We start from the raw sequence: 23,988 nt of genomic DNA, 5'->3' as shown, positions 1-23,988 counted from the left end.
ATATTGCTAACAGAGTAGGACCTACAGCTTCTTCACTCTACTTGGCTGTAAAGAGTAACACATAGAGTGAAAGCACTGCAGCAAAAGCAGCAGTCCATGTCCAGGCTTATAACAGATTCTTCAGCAGGTAACCCCTACACATAACCCAGTAATCTTCACTGCTTCTTTGCTTAAAAGAGGAATGTTCTGTGCTCTGTCTTTTTTCAATATATTTTATTAATTGTATGCATTACTACAGGGGAGAGAGGTACTAAATAGAAATAAAGATGATGATTTGTTTATAAACGGTTGAATAAAAGGGACAGAATGAACGAAAACTCTAAACTTCAATTGAATAATGGAAGGGCAAATACGTACTATAAGATGTTGAGTATTCTAGTGGTATTTTTATGGGATAGCATTGTTTAGTGTGTTAAAGGAGAAAAAACAGTAAACCAAACAGCTGGCCACAATTCTAGGGGGAACTACACTGATTGGTCAAAAAAAAAAGAGTCACACACTCTAATATTTTGTTGGACCGCCGTTAGTTTTGATTACGGCACGCAGTTGCCGTGGCATTGTTCCGACAAGTTTATGCATTGTCACAACTTTTATTTCCGTCCAGAGCTGCATTCATTTTTCACCAAGATTTGTAGTGATGGTGGGAGAGTCGGACCACGGTGTCAAGTCTTCTCCAGCACATCCCAAAGACACTCAATGGGGTTAACGTCTAGACTCTATGGTGGCCAATCCATGTGTGAAAATGATGTCTCGTAGTCCCTGAACCACTCTTTCACAATTTAAGCCCGATGAATCCTGGTATTGTCATCTCGGAATATGCCCATTGTGTTATCGGGGAAGAAAAAATCCATTGATGGAAAAACCTGGTCATTCAGTGTATTCACGTAGTCAGCTGACCTCATTCTTTGTGGACATAACTTGGTGAACCTAGACCTTTTATCCAATGGAAGGTTCTGACCTATTTGCTTAGCTAAATCCTGGTGGTGACTTTTTATTATGGCCAGGCAGTGTATTATGGAAATTATGAAGATTGGGAAGAGGGGTGCAATGTCAAGGGGAGGGTGGTATGAGGTGAATCAGATGGGTTGGTATCAGGTTTTGTGGCAAGTTGCACTATTCTTCTACACTATATTCCTGAAGCTAATGTAGCCAAATCTGTGCTCTGCCTTTTTATAAAACAATTTCACCAGGTAACCACTTCATAACCCCGTAATCACCCAGTCATTGCATGTGATGCTTGGATTGGTGGGATTGTTTTCTTTTTGGAGGAATTTGTAGAGCTACTTTTAGTTAGATTAGCTTAATGCTGGAGCTAAAAACCCATTAAAGAGTCCAACCACCAGCAACTGAAACAATGGTTTTGCATAGCATGACTCAGTATAGTAATTTTCTACATTTGTCTTAACTTTCTCAAACATTCTTCTTCTTATTATTGTTATTAGATTAGGGAAAATTTTGTATTTTAAAGCTGAAGTTTAATCTTTTCATATTTCGCCTTCCCTGGTTCATCCTTACTCCCACATGCTAATGACATTTTAAAAATAAAACATTTCCATTACATACATTATTTTAGTTTCAGTGATGTCATCACTGAATTTCTGTGCTTCTCGATGCAATACATGCAGACTGACGCACGGGTGGAACTACCGGGGTTGCATCGACCGGACACGTTTGTTACTGTGCTCCGCGTTCTTGACTACCGTGCTCTGATTTCTTTAGTACCGTGCTCTGCGTTCTTTAGTACCATGCTCTGCGTTCTTTAGTACCGTGCTCTGCGTTCTTTAGTACCGTGCTCTGCGTTCTTTAGTACCGTGCTCTGCGTTCTTTAGTACCGTGCTCTGCGTTCTTTAGTACCATGCTCTGATTTCTTTACTACCGTGCTCTGCGTTCTTTAGTACCATACTCTGATCGCTTTACTACCGTGCTCTGCATTCTTTAGTACCGTGCTCTGCGTTCTTTACTACCATGCTCTGCGTTGTTTATTACCACGCGCTGCATTCTTTAGTACCGTGCTTTTCTTTCTGTGATAACATGCGCTACGTTCTTTACTACCATGCGCTGCGTTCTTTACTACCATGTTCTATGTTCTTTAATACTGTGCTCTGCGGTTTTTTTTACTACCAAACTGTGCGATTTTTACTACCGTACTCTGTGTTCTTTACCACCATGCGCTGTGTTCTTTACTACCGTGTGCTGCGTCTTTACTACCATGCTTTGCGTTCTTTACTACCACGCTCTGTGTCTTTCACTACTGAACAGTGCGCTCCTTACTACTGAGCTCTACGTTCCTTAATACTGAACTGTATGTGATCTTGCCTATAAAAACTCTTTCTGAGTGTCATCTACATTATGAGAAGCTGACGGTGTACAGTAAAATCAAAGGAAGCAATTTCAGTACAGGAAAGGAATCTGTGCAAGACCGAGGTAAAGTGGTAGTTCAGCTTTAATGTTATGTCTCCATTTATGGTTCACATTAAACAACACAAAAACTTTAGTCTTTACAGACAAATGTGATTTCCATATCTACTTTAGGTCTTGATAATATCAACTCCTATGTAATCAAATCCTTTTGGGGACATAACACAATTTCTTTAGTAAAAACAATGACACACTTTACTGAACTGCTTGTTCTTAAAGTCACAGTAAATATTTACAAATATGCAGTAACCACTGTAAGTTACTCAGTCATGGCAGTAGCATACAGTGGCTTGCAAACGTATTCACCCCCTTGGCATGTTTCCTATTTTGTTGCATTGCATTAGAGGAAAAATGGCTCTGTGTTTGAAAGCCTATTTAATTGTGGAGCCAATTCATTAGATTTGCCACTAGAGGGAGACGTAGAGTCCTGTATTTATAAGAGTAACATGTTAGTCATATTCAGGTCTGTGGGTATTACCCAGATTATAGTTGTAGAATCTTCTGTTTGTGTAATAGAACTAAGTAAAGATATATTTTGTTTATCAGTATCATTGGTGAATTGGCCACATTACATATGCATCAGCATGTATCGCATAGCTGGACGAATCTTAAGATCTAGGTAAACAGTGCACCTCCAAAATTGCAGCTTGTATCTGTAATTATTTTTTTTTGGTTGTTAACAGAAGCATATGTTATTAAATAGGGCTGTGCAAATTAACGATTAATTTCTCGATTAATCGTTAATCTTTTTGATCGATTACAAATTTTTTGATCGATTTTACATTTTTTTTTAAACTTTCTGCACGAGCGCCAGCCAAGGCATTGCCCTATACATATACAGCACAGCAATGAAGTAATAAAATGAAGTAGGATCACAGTAATCCAGCACGTTATTATTCTGAGTTGCTCCACTCAAGCGGCGGCCATATTGAGTGGGCCACGTGAGATTAATAATGTGCTGGATTAGTGTGATCCTAGTTCATTTTATTACTTTATTGCTGTGTCGTATGTGTATAGGCCAATGTAGTTGGATCTGTATGTGCGTTATAATTAATCAAAATTAATCGATTAAACAAAATTTCGATTAATCGAACACGAAAATTTTAATCAGTACCAGCCCTATTATTAAATCAATTTAAAGTTGCCTATTGGCACCTAGCTATGACTATAAGTTTGGCTAGCTCCTAAATCCTTTAATTATATTAAAAGAACAAGACAGGTAGTAAAATGGAGTTTTTTAGTTTCATGTTGAAATTCAGATTGAATGCTCATGATAATAATAAGCATTAGTTTTGTTGGTTAGAGATAAATAATGTTTGTTTAGTTGGCATACAAATCGACATAAAGTTTGTATTTGGAAAGGGAAATATATTAAAGAATAACTTTCCCACCTGCTATTCTCCAAGATGGCATAAAGATTCCATGGGTTCTCTAGCAATATGGTGAATGGTTATTTGGCATGAAGATGGCGCTGAAATCACTTTGCCCATGTGTTGGTAATATTAGGTTGGCAAAAACATATCCCCAGTACTGTGCTACAATATCCCCATGCATGCCCATTACAAACTAAAGGGTGGAAACATGGGGCAGAGTTTCTCTCCCACAAGGCTGCCATCAATATGGCGGCAAGATCCTGTGCATGCGTAGTTGTTTCTGCCCCTACCGTGGATATGAAGGATCTTCGTGCCAAAAATATGGCAGTGAGAGTCCATACATGCTCGGTAGTGACAGTAAAGATGGGTCACTATTGCGCATGCACAAAATCTCGCCTCCATATTTATGACCTGTGTATGGGTGGGATCTCGCCATCATATTGAGTGGCATTTTACTGACATGGCTTTCTTTCCACATACGCACCTAGTATCTTGGAGACCAGCTGTGGGCATAAACAGAATGGTGGGCTCAGACAGAATAGAGTTTAAGGGTTTGTGTGTGCTAACTACAGGCTGTACCCCACAGGCTTATAAAGAAGCACTGCACCTTTTACCACCCTCAATCCCAGCCATGCCTGCTCTGGAACAGGAACACTTTTGTGATTATTATATTTTGAACAAACTTGCAATTACCTATAATAAAATTGCTAGTAATATTCACTACTTTGTAAGAACTTGGCATCAGGCCAATCATTTATATATCACATGCACAACATAGGTATGAAAGAGTAGCTGGAAGAAGCAACTCAGACGCAATGGATTAGTATTACATAGACAGGCTGCAAAATCACCAACAAAATATGTACTTGCCTTGTTTCCCGCCTACACCCCTTTAGATAATTATAACTGTGGAGCTGTGAAGCATAATTCCATTTGGATGTTTGTGAGGTAAAGAAGTAGGGCACTGCAGCAGTCATTCTCTGAATTTCACTACAATTAGTGTAAGATTAGCTGGCACAAGTCATCAATGCTTAGCAGGCACATACTAAGAGAGAGAGAGAGTCCAACCACACTACTGTTTTCTTTGCAAGTCCTTCTAGCATTGACTGCAGTATCATAACGCATGCTAAACATACACAGGCACTTGGCATGATGCTAAAGGTAACCTTGCACACAAGAGTATTACAGTGTACTGCATCCTCGGGTAAACCTTTCCATTTGTCATCTGTGCAGAGCTGTAATACAGCCACAACATACTACATGCCATGTCACATCTATTCAGAGACACACCACAACAATGCATATGTTTGTGCTAACATGCATTTATTGCTCATTAACACACTTTCCTTAACCTTTTTATGTGTTACTTCAAAAACAGTGTGCAGGGACATTTTTATATTGCACTGCAATGCAGCATGGTGATTTGAACAGGCTACACATATATCAGTTATGTTTTTATTGGCCTTTCCTTTTGCCCACGGCAAAAAATATGCGATGTAACACAAATAGATCCAGAGATGTTAACAATCGCTGCCAGTTTCACACCATTGCATCTTCACAAAAACACATGCATTTTTAAAACTTAAAGATGTGAATGGGGCCATTTGCAACATGTACATTCTTTTTGTGTTGTAACTGATTATAAATAACATTCCATTCGGTTGCTGCATTCATGTGCAATATAATGTACTTGCCTTTTTGTTTTCATAATGTACTAGTTTCTGAACATAATTGCAACCATTTTTTTTATGCCATCGTGCTCTAGTGGATTAATAAAGCTGGTTGAATTGTACCTGTAATCTGTTAGACAGAGACAGCCATTTTGTAGTACCATACATGACTCGTGCTTGTATTATGTCACTGTGTTCTAGTGCAGTGCTTTTGCATCTGTAAGCTGCCAGACAGAGGCAGCCATATTGTGGCATACATATGTTCATAACCCAAGAGGTACAGGAACACCCAGGCAAAATCCTGAGAGACGATGACCAGTTTGTTTTAACCTAAAATGTCAAAAGGACAAGCCAACACGTTTTGGTGGTTCTAAGGGGCCCCCTTTCATCTGCATTAAATTGATATAATCTGGATGGTCTTGAGCTTAAATGCATTAAAAATGTCAAACATTAAATTCTCATCATTAAGTACAGGCTTCAGTGGCTGATTGCAGCCTGTTAGATCCCCTGAGATGGGCTGGGTTGTCCTTTTTTGCCGTGTTATGAAAAAAATGAACTCTTTATGACAACTCTTTGCTCTGGCGCACCTTTTGCCTGTACCTATTGGATTTCATCTGAAGTATCCCCTAGAGCAGCATTTCTCAACTTTTTTTCAGTCATGGCACCTTTTAAAAATGTGAAAAATCTCAGGGCAACCCTTTTCTAAAACGTGATGGAAAATCAGAGGCCTCGGTCCCCCTTCACATCAGGGTCCTCAGTTCCCCCTTCACATCAGAGGCCTCAGTTCCCTCTTCACATCAGAGGCCTCGGTCTCCTCTTCACAACAGAGGCCTCAGTCCCCTCTTCACATCAGAGGCCTCGGTCCCCTCTTCACATCAGAGGCCTCGGCCCCCGCTTCACATCAGAGGCCTCGGCCCCCGCTTCACATCAGAGGCCTCGGCCCCCGCTTCACATCAGAGGCCTCGGCCCCCGCTTCACATCAGAGGCCTCGGCCCCCGCTTCACATCAGAGGCCTCGGCCCCCGCTTCACATCAGAGGCCTCGGCCCCCGCTTCACATCAGAGGCCTCGGCCCCCGCTTCACATCAGAGGCCTCGGCCCCCGCTTCACATCAGAGGCCTCGGCCCCCGCTTCACATCAGAGGCCTCGGCCCCCGCTTCACATCAGAGGCCTCGGCCCCCGCTTCACATCAGAGGCCTCGGCCCCCGCTTCACATCAGAGGCCTCGGCCCCCGCTTCACATCAGAGGCCTCGGCCCCCGCTTCACATCAGAGGCCTCGGCCCCCGCTTCACATCAGAGGCCTCGGCCCCCGCTTCACATCAGAGGCCTCGGCCCCCGCTTCACATCAGAGGCCTCGGCCCCCGCTTCACATCAGAGGCCTCGGCCCCCGCTTCACATCAGAGGCCTCGGCCCCCGCTTCACATCAGAGGCCTCGGCCCCCGCTTCACATCAGAGGCCTCGGCCCCCGCTTCACATCAGAGGCCTCGGCCCCCGCTTCACATCAGAGGCCTCGGCCCCCGCTTCACATCAGAGGCCTCGGCCCCCGCTTCACATCAGAGGCCTCGGCCCCCGCTTCACATCAGAGGCCTCGGCCCCCGCTTCACATCAGAGGCCTCGGCCCCCGCTTCACATCAGAGGCCTCGGCCCCCGCTTCACATCAGAGGCCTCGGCCCCCGCTTCACATCAGAGGCCTCGGCCCCCGCTTCACATCAGAGGCCTCGGCCCCCGCTTCACATCAGAGGCCTCGGCCCCCGCTTCACATCAGAGGCCTCGGCCCCCGCTTCACATCAGAGGCCTCGGCCCCCGCTTCACATCAGAGGCCTCGGCCCCCGCTTCACATCAGAGGCCTCGGCCCCCGCTTCACATCAGAGGCCTCGGCCCCCGCTTCACATCAGAGGCCTCGGCCCCCGCTTCACATCAGAGGCCTCGGCCCCCGCTTCACATCAGAGGCCTCGGCCCCCGCTTCACATCAGAGGCCTCGGCCCCCGCTTCACATCAGAGGCCTCGGCCCCCGCTTCACATCAGAGGCCTCGGCCCCCGCTTCACATCAGAGGCCTCGGCCCCCGCTTCACATCAGAGGCCTCGGCCCCCGCTTCACATCAGAGGCCTCGGCCCCCGCTTCACATCAGAGGCCTCGGCCCCCGCTTCACATCAGAGGCCTCGGCCCCCGCTTCACATCAGAGGCCTCGGCCCCCGCTTCACATCAGAGGCCTCGGCCCCCGCTTCACATCAGAGGCCTCGGCCCCCGCTTCACATCAGAGGCCTCGGCCCCCGCTTCACATCAGAGGCCTCGGCCCCCGCTTCACATCAGAGGCCTCGGCCCCCGCTTCACATCAGAGGCCTCGGCCCCCGCTTCACATCAGAGGCCTCGGCCCCCGCTTCACATCAGAGGCCTCGGCCCCCGCTTCACATCAGAGGCCTCGGCCCCCGCTTCACATCAGAGGCCTCGGCCCCCGCTTCACATCAGAGGCCTCGGCCCCCGCTTCACATCAGAGGCCTCGGCCCCCGCTTCACATCAGAGGCCTCGGCCCCCGCTTCACATCAGAGGCCTCGGCCCCCGCTTCACATCAGAGGCCTCGGCCCCCGCTTCACATCAGAGGCCTCGGCCCCCGCTTCACATCAGAGGCCTCGGCCCCCGCTTCACATCAGAGGCCTCGGCCCCCGCTTCACATCAGAGGCCTCGGCCCCCGCTTCACATCAGAGGCCTCGGCCCCCGCTTCACATCAGAGGCCTCGGCCCCCGCTTCACATCAGAGGCCTCGGCCCCCGCTTCACATCAGAGGCCTCGGCCCCCGCTTCACATCAGAGGCCTCGGCCCCCGCTTCACATCAGAGGCCTCGGCCCCCGCTTCACATCAGAGGCCTCGGCCCCCGCTTCACATCAGAGGCCTCGGCCCCCGCTTCACATCAGAGGCCTCGGCCCCCGCTTCACATCAGAGGCCTCGGCCCCCGCTTCACATCAGAGGCCTCGGCCCCCGCTTCACATCAGAGGCCTCGGCCCCCGCTTCACATCAGAGGCCTCGGCCCCCGCTTCACATCAGAGGCCTCGGCCCCCGCTTCACATCAGAGGCCTCGGCCCCCGCTTCACATCAGAGGCCTCGGCCCCCGCTTCACATCAGAGGCCTCGGCCCCCGCTTCACATCAGAGGCCTCGGCCCCCGCTTCACATCAGAGGCCTCGGCCCCCGCTTCACATCAGAGGCCTCGGCCCCCGCTTCACATCAGAGGCCTCGGCCCCCGCTTCACATCAGAGGCCTCGGCCCCCGCTTCACATCAGAGGCCTCGGCCCCCGCTTCACATCAGAGGCCTCGGCCCCCGCTTCACATCAGAGGCCTCGGCCCCCGCTTCACATCAGAGGCCTCGGCCCCCGCTTCACATCAGAGGCCTCGGCCCCCGCTTCACATCAGAGGCCTCGGCCCCCGCTTCACATCAGAGGCCTCGGCCCCCGCTTCACATCAGAGGCCTCGGCCCCCTCTTCACATCAGAGGCCTCGACCCCCTCTTCACATCAGAGGCCTCTGTCCCCTTTTCACATAAGAGTCCTCAGTCCCCCTTCGTATCTGAATCCTGTAAATGGTCCACCAGAGCCCTTGCACACATTAATATAGTTTAGAATTTTACTGTGAAATTGCTCTACGTCCAGCAACTCCTATCTCCATCTCTCACATACTTCCATGATGTCGCTCCCTTCTAGTGAGTTCATAAAGCTGGTTAAGGTGTTCTTGTCATCTATGCTATACAGCGGTACTAACTCTGGCATTGCTTATTCTTTCAGGATGTTACTACATTCTAATGAATTTATAAAGCTGGTTAAGTTGTTCCTGTCATGTAAGCTACACAGCGGTACTAATACTGTGGTATGGCTTATACTTTCAGGATGGTACTACATTCTGGTGAATTCATAAAGCTGGTTAAGTTGTTCCTGTCGTGTAAGCTACACAGAGGTACTAATACTGTGGCATTGCTCATACTTTCAGGATGGTACTACATTCGAATGAATTTATAAAGCTGGTTAGGTTGTTCCTGTCAGCTATGATAAACAGAGTCAGCCATTTTGTGGTATTGCTCTTACTGCCAAGATACTGCTACATTCTAGTGGATTAATAGACCACTTCCTCATAAACTGCTACACTGTCTCTCTGGTGTGTATTACTCATAGATACATGTTTAAACACACCAGAGGATATTCTAGCTTTCTTTAAATCTTGCCATGTACCCATGTGGATTTCTTTATATTCCCACTTCCCTCCTCTGCACTCTGATAATTTTTTTCTATCACAGTATTTCTTTGTTTGCTTCCCTTGCGCTATGAAGGTGACTTTATGGGCCATTTGTACTTTTATTCTGTTTTTTACTTACTCTCTAGCTCCTGTGTGTCAGCTCATTTTAATGGTATTTTTAAGTAAAGTCTCCTCATTCAGATTTATTCTAAATGACAAAATGAGGACATTCTTTTCTTTTTCTTAGGACATTTACATCTGAAAGGAAATGAGGAGAAAATGTCAAAGTCTTTGAAAAACTACATCACAGTGAAGGTAATACGTGTGTCCACTGGTATTAGAGCTTCCTTCTATTATGGTCATACTGATTTTCAGCTAATAACTGAGCCTTTCCTATGATGCTTGACTGTGGTGTTTGGGAATGACTCTACATAAGGTACAAATAATTCATATAAGAGTGCATTGTTTTTCTGTTATCTGTCTGGGAACAAAACCTGCTGCCTTGTCTAGCATTTAAATTGGTTTTAATTCAGAGGTACGCTGAGGTGACAATCTCTTTATACAGTACAAATGCATTATGGGGTTTCATGTGCCAAGCTTCTGTCATGAGGAGTGTGTTATTTGTAAGCGTTCACAAGTAACTAAAGTATATCCTTGATGATCTCTTTGTGTGCCTTTCATCACCAGTAGAGCATACTCTCCCTAGGCTGGATTATATCACAGCCTATTCGCTAAATAATAATGATGTCCATAGTTTCATCTCAGATGGTCCATTTTGACTGTTAAATGCTCTTCAGTCTATACAACAAGCAACCATGACATTTTTTCCGTCTGGACACATCCCAGAAGCCAGCCAGTCAGAGGGTTATACATTTTTTTTAGCCTTTTTAATTATTAACAGGAAGCAATATTTTTTTTCTGACACTGGCCTGGGTCCAGTGCATTGTATTGATGCATGTGCATTATGTTAGGGATGCCAATTCAAACGAATCAGCTGCCAATGCACCAGAATTGACAAACAAACAGACATGCACCATTCTTAGCAATGCAGTGAAACACAATGCACAGTGTGTTACTGTGCATTGTGGTATGCTGCAATGCAGGTGTGTTGGGGTGCCATTCAGAATAAATGGCACCAAAGTGCAGCAACGCACATTACATTGACACAATGTATAGGTGTGAATCTAGTTTGTGCAAGCAATATGTTTTATAAGCATTTGCCATGTTTTTTCCATCATGTCATTTTCCCCTATGGGCTTTCTCATGGTGACAACAGCAGAACATGCCGGCGCAGTAAGCCTCTGCACAGCCACTTATAGTGTATTCTACACGGGAAGTGCATGTGTTAGAGAGACAATGTGGGAGAGCAGTTGAGAGACAGGGCTAGAGTGTTGTCACCACATCAAAACATGTGCCTGAACATGGACTTTCATGGCTGAATCACTAAATATTATTTTAATGAAAGTTTCACATTTAAAAACGATTTGGAAATTCTTTTTAGAGCCACAGTTTAGGGCTACGGCTGCTTAGCCATGCACTGAAATCAAATGCTTGCTTTATTCTGTCACAGTTTTTACAAGGGTTGCTGCACCAGAGATTAGAAGTCAAGCGACGGTTGCTAAGAAAGTATTGGCAATTCATTTGTCTCCTCTATAGGCTTGAATAGAGAGGAAGATTAATCAATCAACAGTCACTCTTTTATAAGATTGCTTGGAGAGTCTTCCCATTTTAAGTTGAACCTTATGAGACTTTTTACTATTAAACTAACTATCACCCAAAATCCTCTGTAGTAGCAGTAAGTGATGATTCTATCTGTAAGAGATTCTTGATCTATCAGATTACAAATCTCCAATGTAGTTCTTCCTTTACAGCATGAGTTGAGGCCATTGTGCAGGGAGTAGGAGTTTCAAGCTTGATCAGGAGCTGTAGCTGGATTTATAGGATTTTATTCACATGAACGTAGACCTCAAGCAGTACTCATCCATGTGACTGTAGAAATCAATAATACAGGTAGCGGCACCATTATTAAAATGCATTGGTGAATTTTTGCAATGAGCTTCAATATAGTTTTATAAATTGCAGCTGTGGATACATTAAAAGTTTTTTCAATGCAAAGCCAAAACGGTCCAGTGAACACACAACTTGACCTTCCAGGCTATTAGACCTCTGTATTTATATGATCTAAATTAGCATATTTATAACTTTTTTTTTTTTTTATAGATGGAATAAGAATGTGCACTTTTTTGAAACCCCCATTTTATTGCTGTTATATGCAGAACAGTGAACTCTGTCATTACTGTTTCAGCGGATGTCACCGGATTCTGTATTCTTTTTTTTGGTTAATTAAGCCAATGATTTTTCAGATACGTCCTGACAGCTGTGACATTCATAGAACTCTAGGAGCTCAGACCATAGAACTTTAAGATCCACTGCCTTATACATACAGGCTTACAGACATTTGACATGTATTTGATGTATGGATGTCTCATAAGCTTCTTATCTTTTCTTACTGAATTACTACAAAGCCAATCTAACTGTGGTCATACCGCTACTTTTCTCTGGCACATTTATAAAGCACAGCAGTGCTTTACAAATGCACTTTGCTGTTCACCCATTTCAGGGCACTGAATGAATTGACAGCTGTTACATGACTTTGGCAGGACATGTGGCAGGACTTACACCGGAGGAAGCACTGCAGGGCACCACAGGCTTCACTCAGTACTCTACAGTTTTTATAAATATTTTAGAATAGAAAGTACAATGAAGAGTAGAGTCATTAGAGCAGTATGTGCAGAGAGCAAATACCACTGTCCTTTTATGTACAGGCTTCTTGGAGCCATGTCTATATTGAAATTGTCAGCTTGGCTTTTTTTCCTCTCATTTTACCATTTCACAAAGAGCTCAGTTCACTAAGCTACTGTATAATGGTTTTATTTGTTATACCTGTTGTTAATATCCGTCATGTGACTGCTATTTTCAGCTCTCATTGGCTCCTGAAACTTGTTATGGCAAATAAACATTATATCTGAGTGAGTTGAGCCTTTTGTCTTAACTATAAAAATGTATCCAACAGTAAAGTTAACTGCTTCAATTCCTTTTTTCACCTCTTTGGCTCTTTTTAAACAATGTTCATGTGACTTGGTAAAAGTGTAATTTTACAAACTCACTGGATTAGCACCATATCAAAGTGGAATGCATGAGTACTTCTGGTGTGTACCCTCTCCTAGTACATTTTCCTTCCCTTAAACAGCGGTTTCTAATTTAGCATTTATTCTTTGACAAAAAATGTTTACAAAAATATTAAAAGGGATACAAGCAGATGCTAGGCATAGCAAAGAACAAGGCAAATAAACACATTAAAATGCTCAATGCAAACAAAGCAGTGGGTCCGGATAACCTGCACCACAAGGTATTTATCCTAATAGGTTGGACTTGATGGACTAATGTCTTTATTCAACCTCAAATACTATGTAACTATGTTAAGCATTATATGAAAAACGGAGAGTGCATTTTATGGCTCTGGAACATGTTGAAAGGGAGTATGATCGCCTTCAGACATGCATGAAATTTGTAGGTTATATTTATTTATGTAGAAGGACAGCTGTAAAGGTCTTGGAGGGAGTAGGAGGATGGAGTCTATAGGGTTAGCCCACAGATGTAGATTCTTTGTCACAGCATCAGGATAGAAAAAGGTTTGGGGGGTGTAGGCATAATGGCAAAGAAGAGGGACTGATTAAAAAATGGGGTGAGGTAAATGGAAAGGAAGCCAAAAAAGAAAAGAAAAAAGTGAGGGAATGTTCACTCCACTCCATGTTCTTGGCATACTGGACTTTATTGTTTTGGAGGGAGCTACGTTTGCAACTGTAAAGAGAGCAACTGCCGTGGTCCTGCCCTGTGGATAGTTATAGTCCAGCCTTGGTTGCCAGGCTGCAACGATGTTGTGTGTTTGTCGAGGAAACATAACTTTGGAGATTTCAAGGCCATAACAATTCTTTTGTCACATTAAAACTATCTAGGTGCGTTCTTGTTTGGTATATTAAATAGTTGTGGAAATAAACCTCAGAGGATTGTTTCCTTAAATTGCAATAGAGTATAGTGTATACCCTTATCCAAAGATGCCGTGCTTAAGGGCAGATAAAAAAAATTGTCCCTGGGAAATTCCATCTAAGGAACGTACAGTTATCCAAAGCTACGACATTGTTTTATGACTGTGCCAATCATTCTCCTTTACTATGCATTTCAATTTGGTAATAGATGTAGATGTTGGGAAATAGCAGTAATGTGACGATATCAATGATGCTTGAAGTCTGGTAAAGAAAAAGGACTGATGTATAACACATTAAAGGGAATACTTGAATGATAACCAAATACTACACAGCTGGGAACTTTCCTTCAGGCGTTTCATGTATCAGTTCTTATAATGGAAAGGTGGAGGGAGGACACGGACGGGCCATGCCTCTCACTGGCTCCCAGTTGTCCTAAACCAGGACAGGCACTGGTAAACATTTGTTCTGGGTCTATGGTTTAGGAATTCTAGCGCTCCCAACTTCAAAGAGATAAAATTGGTTAAAGGTTAATTGGAGATATAAACTGTTTTGCCGCTAGAAGCTATGGATTCTTTTATACTAGAGTTTTTCTTTAAGGACAAAATGATTGTGAAACTTTGTATTTTTTTTCTTTCCAGGATTACCTGAAATCCTATTCAGCAGAAGAGTTCCGCATGTTTTGCTTGCGCTCTAAATATAAATCAGGTAATGATGTTGATAACTGTGTGATTTTATAATTGTATGTGTGAGCTGACTGTGTTTATCACAGGAAATGGCTTTTTAATAGATTCACCTTCGTTTAGGTGTATGTAAACCCTAAATCTATGTTTCAGTATGTTTACCATCATGCTTCACAGTATACAGTTTTCTTAAAGTGTATGTTAACTCTAAATCCAAAAATATATATTTAGTATTTCTCTGGAATCCATGCGCATTTCCTCATGTTGTATCCCTTTAAACACTATGCAAGTACAGAAAAATAGTTGTTGATATGCCAGAAATTTGATGTGATCTTACCTTCCTCTTTGACATGACAACACAGCTCTGAATTCCTGAGAATGTGCTGCCTACTCCATTTCTGATGCATTACCAAGAACACAAACCTCATCATCTCTTCCCCCTCCTCATTTCCTTCACCTCTCCTTGTGCACAGGCAGAGAGCACAGGAAGTTCTCAGCTCACAAGATTCCTACCAAAATCGACAGGTATTCGTTCTGGTTTTCAAACAGATATAACAAAACACTTTCAAAGGTATATTTAGCAGGTAAAACGCGAGTAAATGAGAAAAGTTGAGTGTTAAGGTTTGCATACTCTTTCCGAAAACCATTTTTCTTGAAGTTGGATTTACATTGTACTGTACGCATGCAGCTATTTTCCTTTCACACTAAAGTGCAATGCATAGATGTGAACCAGCCACAGAGGGAAGAATGGGATTTCTACTTGTAATGCATTTTCATACAGCAAAATGCACGAGTTGTGCTGCATAAGAACAGACAAGTTTGAATGAGCTCTGAATCTTTTGCAATGTTTCTAACCAATTATGTCAGTAACAGCACTCCCTTTTGCAGGCTAACATCACTAAAGGTGGCCATACACTGTACAACCATCGCAAGACCTTAGTCTTGCGATGGTTGTAAAGTGATTAAAAAAAGGTACGATCTGCCCATTTGGCATTTGTCTCCCGAGCACCGTTCAAAGCAGCCGAAAATCGTACGATTCTCGGCTGGTTTTCTAACATGCTCCTTAGACAAAAGACGTGCGACCGTACAGTAGAAACGGTCGCACGTCTTCGTTCACACTGTTCGATTCTCGTACGATCGCGGGATTTCCCGCGATTCTCGTACGAGAATCGAGCAGTGTATGGGCACCTTAAGCCACTGCCTCATAATTAGCAGCGTTGTCAGCCTGCCGTGCCTTCAGTTGGCTGGTGGGCTGCTTCTCAGGCCTATTGAATAGACATGCCAACAACAAACTAAAGGAGTTCCCACAACAGGCTGACAACACTGCTACTAATTATGAGGCAGTGGCTTAGCGATGTCAGCCTGCGATTGGAAGTGTTGTTACTTGCAGGATAAATTGGTTAGAAACTTTGCAAAAGATGTACAGAATATTGTAATATATAATGAGGCATGATGCCTGCCGAAAAATATATTTTGGGTTTACATACACCTTAGGTAATAGGAGTAATAATGAGAATTCCATTTTAGAATCTATACATTTCAGCATGTTGTACAGGGGCAACAAATATACAGTTGGCATCTTTCTTCTGAAGGATTAGGTCCTGTTTACACTGGGTTCTGTCTGGTGTTGTATCTGCTGTGTCTCGGCTATCTAATAACTTCCAGTGCTTTCAGTTCTTCTCTATCTAGTAAAAGTGCTAATAAATTGCATTAACGTGAACTAGCCACTACTGGACAGGAAGTCAGCTGTGCACTGAGAAATTCTACTTTACTGTTTGTCACCTTGGCTTCAAATACCTTCTGTTCTGATCATCTCTTTTACATGTTTATATATACATGTCAGTAAAGCCACTTTTACGTACACCAATTGGTTATGTAGAAATAGTTTTTTTTTGTGAGTTTTTTTTTATATCATAATAAACCTACCAAAGGGTCTAACTTTTGCCCTTTTTATTAAATAAGACCATTTTGCCTTCCCATTGTGGTAACTCCTTTCCCCTCTATGACAATCTATGCTATATTTGGCTTGAAAAGAAATGATATTGGATTCGTGGAATCTTGCCCTGCCATGTGTTCACAGGATACATGTCATAGGATAATTATGTGGACAGCCATTGCTGAAAGAGAAAACATACCTGACCTATTACAATCATGCTTTGGCTGCAATACTTCCTTATCCACTCACCTACAACATGCATAAAGATAAGGTATAGATACTTTTTCCAGATTTATTTTTTTTGCTGCTTGTTTTTTGTGGGTCAATCCCAGAGTGCAGACAGACCGCTACCATTTTCAGGAGATCAGCGATAGCCGCTCGAGTGTTGTTTTTATGACAAGTCTACATAACAAACTTAGATCCTTTCGAAAAATTGGAAACTTGGCTATTGCTCTTTTGCCTTTTTAATAAAGCATCTGATGTGTACAGTGATCTTAACACATTTTATATCACCAGAAAATTTTCAACGGTTGTGGTGTTCTGTTTTAATGTGATATTTAGCTGTAGAGTACACCCAGGATTCCATAAACGAAGCAAGAAGCACCCTTAAGATCATTTCTTCATTTATTGATGATGCCAAGGCATATGTAAAAGGCCAGCTCACTTGTCAGCCGATTCAGGAGGATATACTCTGGCACAGGTAATTTGAGACCTGTATTTGTACTTATAAGAAAAATTTACCATATTATAGGCTCAAGTCAAAAAGCTAACACACCAGGATATGGAGATGGAGTCCAATTAGATTTCAAAATGACAGTCACATGGCTGACAATAGAGTGCCTTATCCCTTATCCTTGGGTAAAGTTTTATTAATTGTACTTAATGTGCCTCTTGGATGAGCAGTGCATATCCAAATAGTACAGTTTAGTTTGTAGTGGATTTACAATGATGTTTAATATTCTGTTTCTGAGATTGTGTTAGGCTGTCTTTAGTTCCATCCTGTGCTCAAAAATTATTTTTGCTATTATAAACATATTTTCTTGATCGAACATCATGGGACCAATGGGCTATGCAGATGCTTTCAGTTGATTTTACACTGGAAATCAATGCTGAGCCTTGTATAACCCCTCCCACTCCCTGCCTGCCTCAGTTTTTTTCTTGTGTCCTTAGGTCAGGGGTGGGAAACCTCCGGTGCTCCAGCTGTGGTGCATTGCAAGATTCTCACAGCCACAGGCATGACTCCCAGAGACCAATGCATCATGGGATTTGTAGTTTCGCCGCAGCTGGAGGGCCGGAGGTTCCCCACCTCTGCCTTAGGTGATGGACACCTTCTCTCTGCCCTGAGAGCAGCACATGTTTTTTTGCACTTTTCTGCTCAAGACTCTTCTAGCAAGTTTCTCTAAACTACTTATAGCCTGTTCCGATCTTACATCCAGCTGTCGCATGTTTGAACAAGACTGTCTAGAGCCCCAGAAGACTTCATGGCATCAGTGAACATCAAGGATGAATAATTGCATATCCCCATTTTTCTTGCTAATCAACTCTACCTGCATTTTGCTGTGGCCATGCAACACTACCACTTTGTTACCCTTCTATTCGGCTTGTCCACGGTGCCCTGGATCTTCACCAAGCTGCTGGCCCTGTATTGGCTTTGCTTCGGTCTCAGGGAATTCCCATATTAGGGTACTTGGACAACCTTCTCCTCAGAAAGTGTAAGCCTTATCCTCCAACATTCATAAGACAATACAAAGCCTGCAGAGCTTTGGATGGGCTCTGACTTTCCAGACATTGACGCTCTCATTGCATGGAGTGCAAGGGCTTAGTCTTAGACTTGGCCCTGTTCTATGTCTTCTTTCCCCCAGAAAAGATCCAATCTCTCTGCTCCCTTGCTGGGACCTTCCAATCAGGGGTCACCCAACAGTTCTCCTTTGCATGAATTTTTTCAGGGCAGTCCCTTGTGCTCAGTTTGACTCCAGGTCTTTTGGACGTTGTCATCCCAAAGCTCCTGAAAGCTTCAAGTTGCAAGCTGCAAAACTGAGGCAGGCAGGGGGTTGGAGGGGTTATAAAGGGCTGTCTTTCCAGCTTTGATTTGCAAGTGTTCAATCACCTCAACGTAACTGCATAACCAATTGGTTTCAAAATTAACTGTCTGTGTCCTGTGATGTACTCTAAGAAACAGAGTTTACAGGTAAGACAAAAATCCAGGTTTACTGTTCTCTAAGTGCTAGGTAAATGTGCGCAGTGCATATACTGTACATGCATAAACATGGAGTCATCCCTTTCGCTGCCTAAGACTTTTTTTTTTTTCAACGTTTTAAAATGCACGTTCTAGGCCTAAAGATTACATAACCCCCTCTCCCCAAACATTATGTACAGTAAAATGGTGGCAGCTTCAGTTTTTATATAACATTTAACTGCAGTACTGTTGATCAAATCTATATTTTCCATAAAATAAACGCAAATTATTTTATTTATTTTAGTGCACACAGACACAATATAATACCCATTTTATGGTACAATGTAAATGAGGTTGCAGTGAGTAAATAGATACTAAATATTTTAAGCCCCAAAGCTGCACGCACCTGTGAAAGGGCAAAAAGCTACGGTACCCAAAGTTGTCTATAGGTGACACTTTAACAGCTTTTGTAGGTTAACAATTTAGATTTAAACATGAATGATGTCCCTAGAATTATTGCTCTCACTCCGGCCTGCATGGCAATACCTAATATGTGTGGTACAATTATTGTTGTTTTTTTTTACGCATGTGCATTAGAGGCGTGAGTTTGAATCCATGTGTGAGGGACAGAAGGGAGGGCTTTTACACTTTTTGAGTGTTTTTTAATAAAAGATGCACAGACTGTTATGTGTGTGTGTTTGGGTGGGAAGGAGGGGGGTGGATTCAGAACTGTTGTGGATATGAAATACAGGCACCCAGGGGCTGCAACAGCCTCCCGAACCCTCCAGTCAGAGATAAATGCAGGGTTGTTCTGAAAAACATAGCTTTGGCACTGAGGCGCTGACTAATAAGCCCTCAGGGGCAGGGCCCTCCTTACCATCTTGTCTTGAATTGTATTGTAACTGTAATGTCTTCCTTATATTGTAAAGCGCTGCACAAACTGTTGGCGCTATATAAATACTATGTAATAATAATAGTGCCAAAACTTTTCTGGACCTTCCTGGCCATTCTTATTGACCAGCGATGCAGCCCATCATACTGATGGGCCAATTAGTTTGTGTTGGGCAAGACTACACAGAAGTGTCAAAGCATTGACTTAAAAAAACATGACGGGAGGCTGCTGCAGCACTGGTTGTGACCAATACCCAGGCACCAGTGTTCTAGTAATACTAGGAGAGATTCCCAAGCACTTTGTATGCTCTAATCAGAGGGAGATGAGCTTCTTCTTGGGTGAACGAAGCAGTAAGAAAGCAAATAGGCGGTGACATTGAAATCAGTGAACAAATCTAATAGTTCTAAAAACCAGTGGATAATTGAATGAAGCCATGAAATGGCTATTACACTACACTATACATTGATTGTGTTGATGGAATGTAACTTTAATACAAAAGTGTGGGTGATTTTCATATTAGCAGAAAATAAGTGTCTGCCTTGGGATGACTTACTATACGTACATGGAAAAGATCATTATATTTTTACCTTTAATATTCTCTTTTCATGTCAAACACTTTAGTATGTTCACCATTCATATATCATGCCTATAGTTCCTTCAGAATGGATATGGCTTAAAAGCTTAAATTACAATGAGCTTAAAATATTATATGCCTCCTTCTGCCCATGGTATAATATTCAGTTCTTGTTTCTATGGTAATTACATTTTGGGGATCCAGCTAATGAAATAGAACTATAATAACTTATCCAAGACTTGTATTTAATCCTTATCTGTGGGTACATCAACATTTTACAGCCCATTGTCTGTATATTTTACTGCCCCTTTTAAAATGTGTTTGTGGAATGTATTGTTTTGTCGTTATATGCCTTTATTGCATGTGACAATATTAATACTTTGTTACGGTAAGCAATGCCTTGCTCACAGCACATGTTTTGTTTTTTTTTCTTCATTGTTAAAAGCCTGAATGAAACAAAAGTGAGTGTTAAGGCAGCACTTGCAGATGACTTTGACACCCTGCGAGCTGTTGATGCCGTTATGGACCTCATTCACCATGGTAACCGACAGCTTAAGACTGTTTCCAAGGTAACCCATCAGCATATAATCTAAAGATGGCAGCTGTCCATGGCAGCAGGCTTAAGGTTAGCCCATGAGTTGCTTTTAGCTCTAAAACCATCATCCTATGTGCTTAGTTGAACTAAATATTTGGATATAATTTTTGGGAGTTTTTAATATATACAGCTATCTGTATATCTCATAATGTGGATAGCTATAAGTTACAAGGCTAGCTTCATTTTATTTCATATATACATAACTTTAACAAATTGTAGACACTCTGGGAAAAGAAGTAGCCTTAACTATGAATTTAATTGTCATTATTGGCTTTTAGATGTATTATGATGTGTGGTTGGTGATTTGTTTAATCTTATGCATCTTCTCAAGACAGACCCAGTCATACTTTAATACTGAATACATTTATTCTATTATATTTTACATAAACTCTCAGAAGACACCAAACCCTTTTAGGCACATGTTAGACCTGATAAAATACCTGGTCTTGGCTTTCTAGAGAATATAAAGTGGCTGATTTTTTTTTTTTAATCGTGTTTTAGGTGGGTTCTTGTGTTCTATAATATAATAGTATATTTTCTTTTCTGTTCCTTGCAGGGATTTCAGCATGCCCGTAGTCCACTTGTTTATGGTGCTATGGTGACTTATATAGAGCAGTTTCTGGAGCAATTGGGAATTTCTGTGGAGCAAAAGCAGGTACTGTCCATTGTTACAACCATACAGGCACCAAAGCCTGCATGCATATTTGTTCCATTACCTCCTTACATATAACTCTACACTACCTTTTCTGCATCCTTGGTAAAAAGTACTGTACATTACAATTTTTATAAATACCGTTATTTTTCTGGACACACATCATTAAATCTACTCTCTTCAGTTGAATTATTAAATCATTACTTGTCAGGATTAAGATGGAGAGCATTCCAGTGATCCCCATTGCTTTGGATTGGTCTAGGCGGATGTGGTACTCCAACCTGGTAAAGCTCCTTGCAGACGCTCTGTGGGCTCTTTCAGATCATATGAATATTCTGTCTCGGGGACTGTTTTACCATTTAATGGCATGGCTGTTGAAGACCAGGCTCTGAAAGATGGAGGCCTCTCTGAATCGATAATTCCCACAATGTTAAAAGCTAGGAAGTCTACTTCTTACAAGGATGTGAAAGGCATACATCACTTATTGTGAGTCTTGGGGCTCAACCCTAGGATGTTGTGTGGGGTGATTCATTTCCTTCCTACAGCTGGGTCTTGATCAGTGTTTTGCTCTCAGTACTATCACTACTGTTTTAGAGACTATTCCCATTCTTTGATTAAGACCTTTGTACAGGAAGTCACCCAATGTAACTCCCCCTGTGATCTTTTGTGACTCTGATCTGAATCTGGTTCTCTCTGCACTTGAGAAACCTCCAATAGAGACATTCCTCTCTCTACTCTCACCCATAAGGTGGTATTCCTTTTAGCCATCATCTCTGCACAGTACGTGTCTAAACCTGCAGCCCTGTTGACACCAAGTGGTGTTGAGATCTTGTACTTCATTCTTGCCTAACATAGTTTATTCCCTTCACTCCAACCAGGACATTTCCCTCCATTGTATGTATGTGGTTTGGCCAGTGAGAGTCTATCGCTCAATCACTGCCGCTTCTAGAAAGACTGATTTCCCTTTTTGGCATCCTGGATGGTCTCCAAAAGGGTGCATTAGCTTCTCATTTCACTATCTAATCTTATGGTCTCAAGGATCAGGTTCCACCCTCCGCTGTCGAGGAGCAATCAGACACAGATTTTTAAGACTGCCGCCTGGTCCTCTACTAAGTGGATGTTCAGGCTTCTGCTTTGGGCATAAGATTCTTTAGGCGGCTTTTTGAGCAGGCAGTCCCCAGTTCTATTGTTTTTTTTCTTCAGCCTGTTAGCATTCATCTCCTGTGTTGCCAAACCCTCATTTGGACTCTTTTTGGAGGCATGCTGGCAGTGAGGGGTTATACTAGGCTGGTTACAAGAAAGGATTTTTGTACTCACTGTACAATCTTTATTACTGAGCTCATCCACAGGGAGAAATGATGTCCCACAGGTGTGAAATGGTTATGCTCTGGCCTGTAATTATGTAAATGAATTTGTTTTTGTCACTTCAGTCCCATTACCCCAATTTTATGACCTTGTTCATAAAATGTTTATTCACTGATGTTTTACTTGTAGAATTTGTCTCTACATTCTGTTAGACCTTTCTGTAATAGGGCAGGTTTTACTTAATGAAGAGTGTAGAAGTCTTAAAAGCTTGTCCTGAAAAATGAGCTGACCTGAATGATCATTTCCTAAACAATCCATTCAATGAATATCCAATCAAGACTGTAGAAACAGATTGTAGCTATTGTGGCCAGCCTAAGTGCAAATAAAAAATGATCATGTGCAACACTGGCTTTTTATTATTTTATTTTGCTAAAAGTGCATTTGGTTACATTGATCTTACCTATGGCTGAGTAGTAGTAATCATCCTAGGTCCATTTTATTTCTGTGGAATAATAATTGTAGTTAATCATGATTAAAATTAATTAACAAACTGAGACATCTGCCTGCAGTTTGTACACACTGGATATAAGCTTGCACTGTAAAATTACAAAGCACTGGGCAATTATGAATATTGATGGATGGGTTTTTCATCTTGTTAGTGTATGTGGTATTGCTAAAAGCAATGTAGTTGCTAAAATGTGTTTGTGAACCCCAAAAATAAAAGCATACCATTCATATGGAGACTCACCTGACAGCTTGAACCCAGCAGATTATATTGAGAGAGCTGCTTTTCTAATATATGGATCTGGGAGGTAACTTTGACTGCCAGGTCCCTCCTCTTTATATCGGGAGTACTGGGAAGCAGTGTTGCAGCCTTTTAGCGCTTATGTGCAAATAAAATTATTATGCTTTAATCTGCACACAACGCCACATTCAGCAAACTTGCAAGTATAAAAATGAAATTAAGGGGGTTATTCACACAGCTGAAGGAATAACCCAGCCGAAGTGCAGTGAGCCGAGAGCTGTTTGGCTATTCACTTCCGTCTTGTACGGCTGATTTCAGACGTACATCGGCTGCCTTCGGTCAGCCGAACATGCTCTGCATGTTAGGCTGAGCCGAAGTGCAGAAGCAGTTAGACTCTGGATCGGCTGAGCCGAAGTTCCGGCAGCTAACTCGCTGCCGTTTCCCCCTATTCTCATAGGGGCCGAACAGCAGTGAGTAAATAGCCGAATGCCGCCGAGCGGCATTTGGCTGGGGTATTCTGCTCGGTACCTCCAGGGTACCGAGCGGAATAAAAAATAACTGAAATTAAAAAGTAAAAGTTGAAAAATTATTTTAAACATTTAAATGAATAATAAAATTAAAAAATAAATAATATATTTTAACCACTTCCGGGCCGCAATACATCTATAGACGGCGGCCCGTTAAAGCGGTTTTAACAGCAGTACAAGTTAATG

The 23,988-nt window shown here is 42.6% G+C and overlaps 1 protein-coding gene across 1 annotated transcript in view; it reads left to right on the top strand.

Annotated features, from left to right (window-relative positions):
* Window positions 1-23,988, top strand: part of CARS2 (cysteinyl-tRNA synthetase 2, mitochondrial (putative)) — a 64,077-nt gene that overhangs the window by 35,300 nt on the left and 4,789 nt on the right. The window contains exons 9-13 of the mRNA XM_018557004.1: window positions 9,922-9,989; window positions 14,359-14,425; window positions 16,898-17,036; window positions 20,424-20,547; window positions 21,130-21,228. Of these exons, the coding sequence (XP_018412506.1) occupies window positions 9,922-9,989; window positions 14,359-14,425; window positions 16,898-17,036; window positions 20,424-20,547; window positions 21,130-21,228 (497 nt within the window). The remainder of the gene's footprint in view (window positions 1-9,921; window positions 9,990-14,358; window positions 14,426-16,897; window positions 17,037-20,423; window positions 20,548-21,129; window positions 21,229-23,988) is intronic.

This window comes from Nanorana parkeri, unplaced genomic scaffold (assembly GCF_000935625.1).
Source record: "Nanorana parkeri isolate BGI_ZX_2015 unplaced genomic scaffold, ASM93562v1 scaffold262, whole genome shotgun sequence".
NCBI lineage: Eukaryota > Metazoa > Chordata > Amphibia > Anura > Dicroglossidae > Nanorana > Nanorana parkeri.
This window is presented reverse-complemented; position numbering and strand designations above follow the sequence as displayed.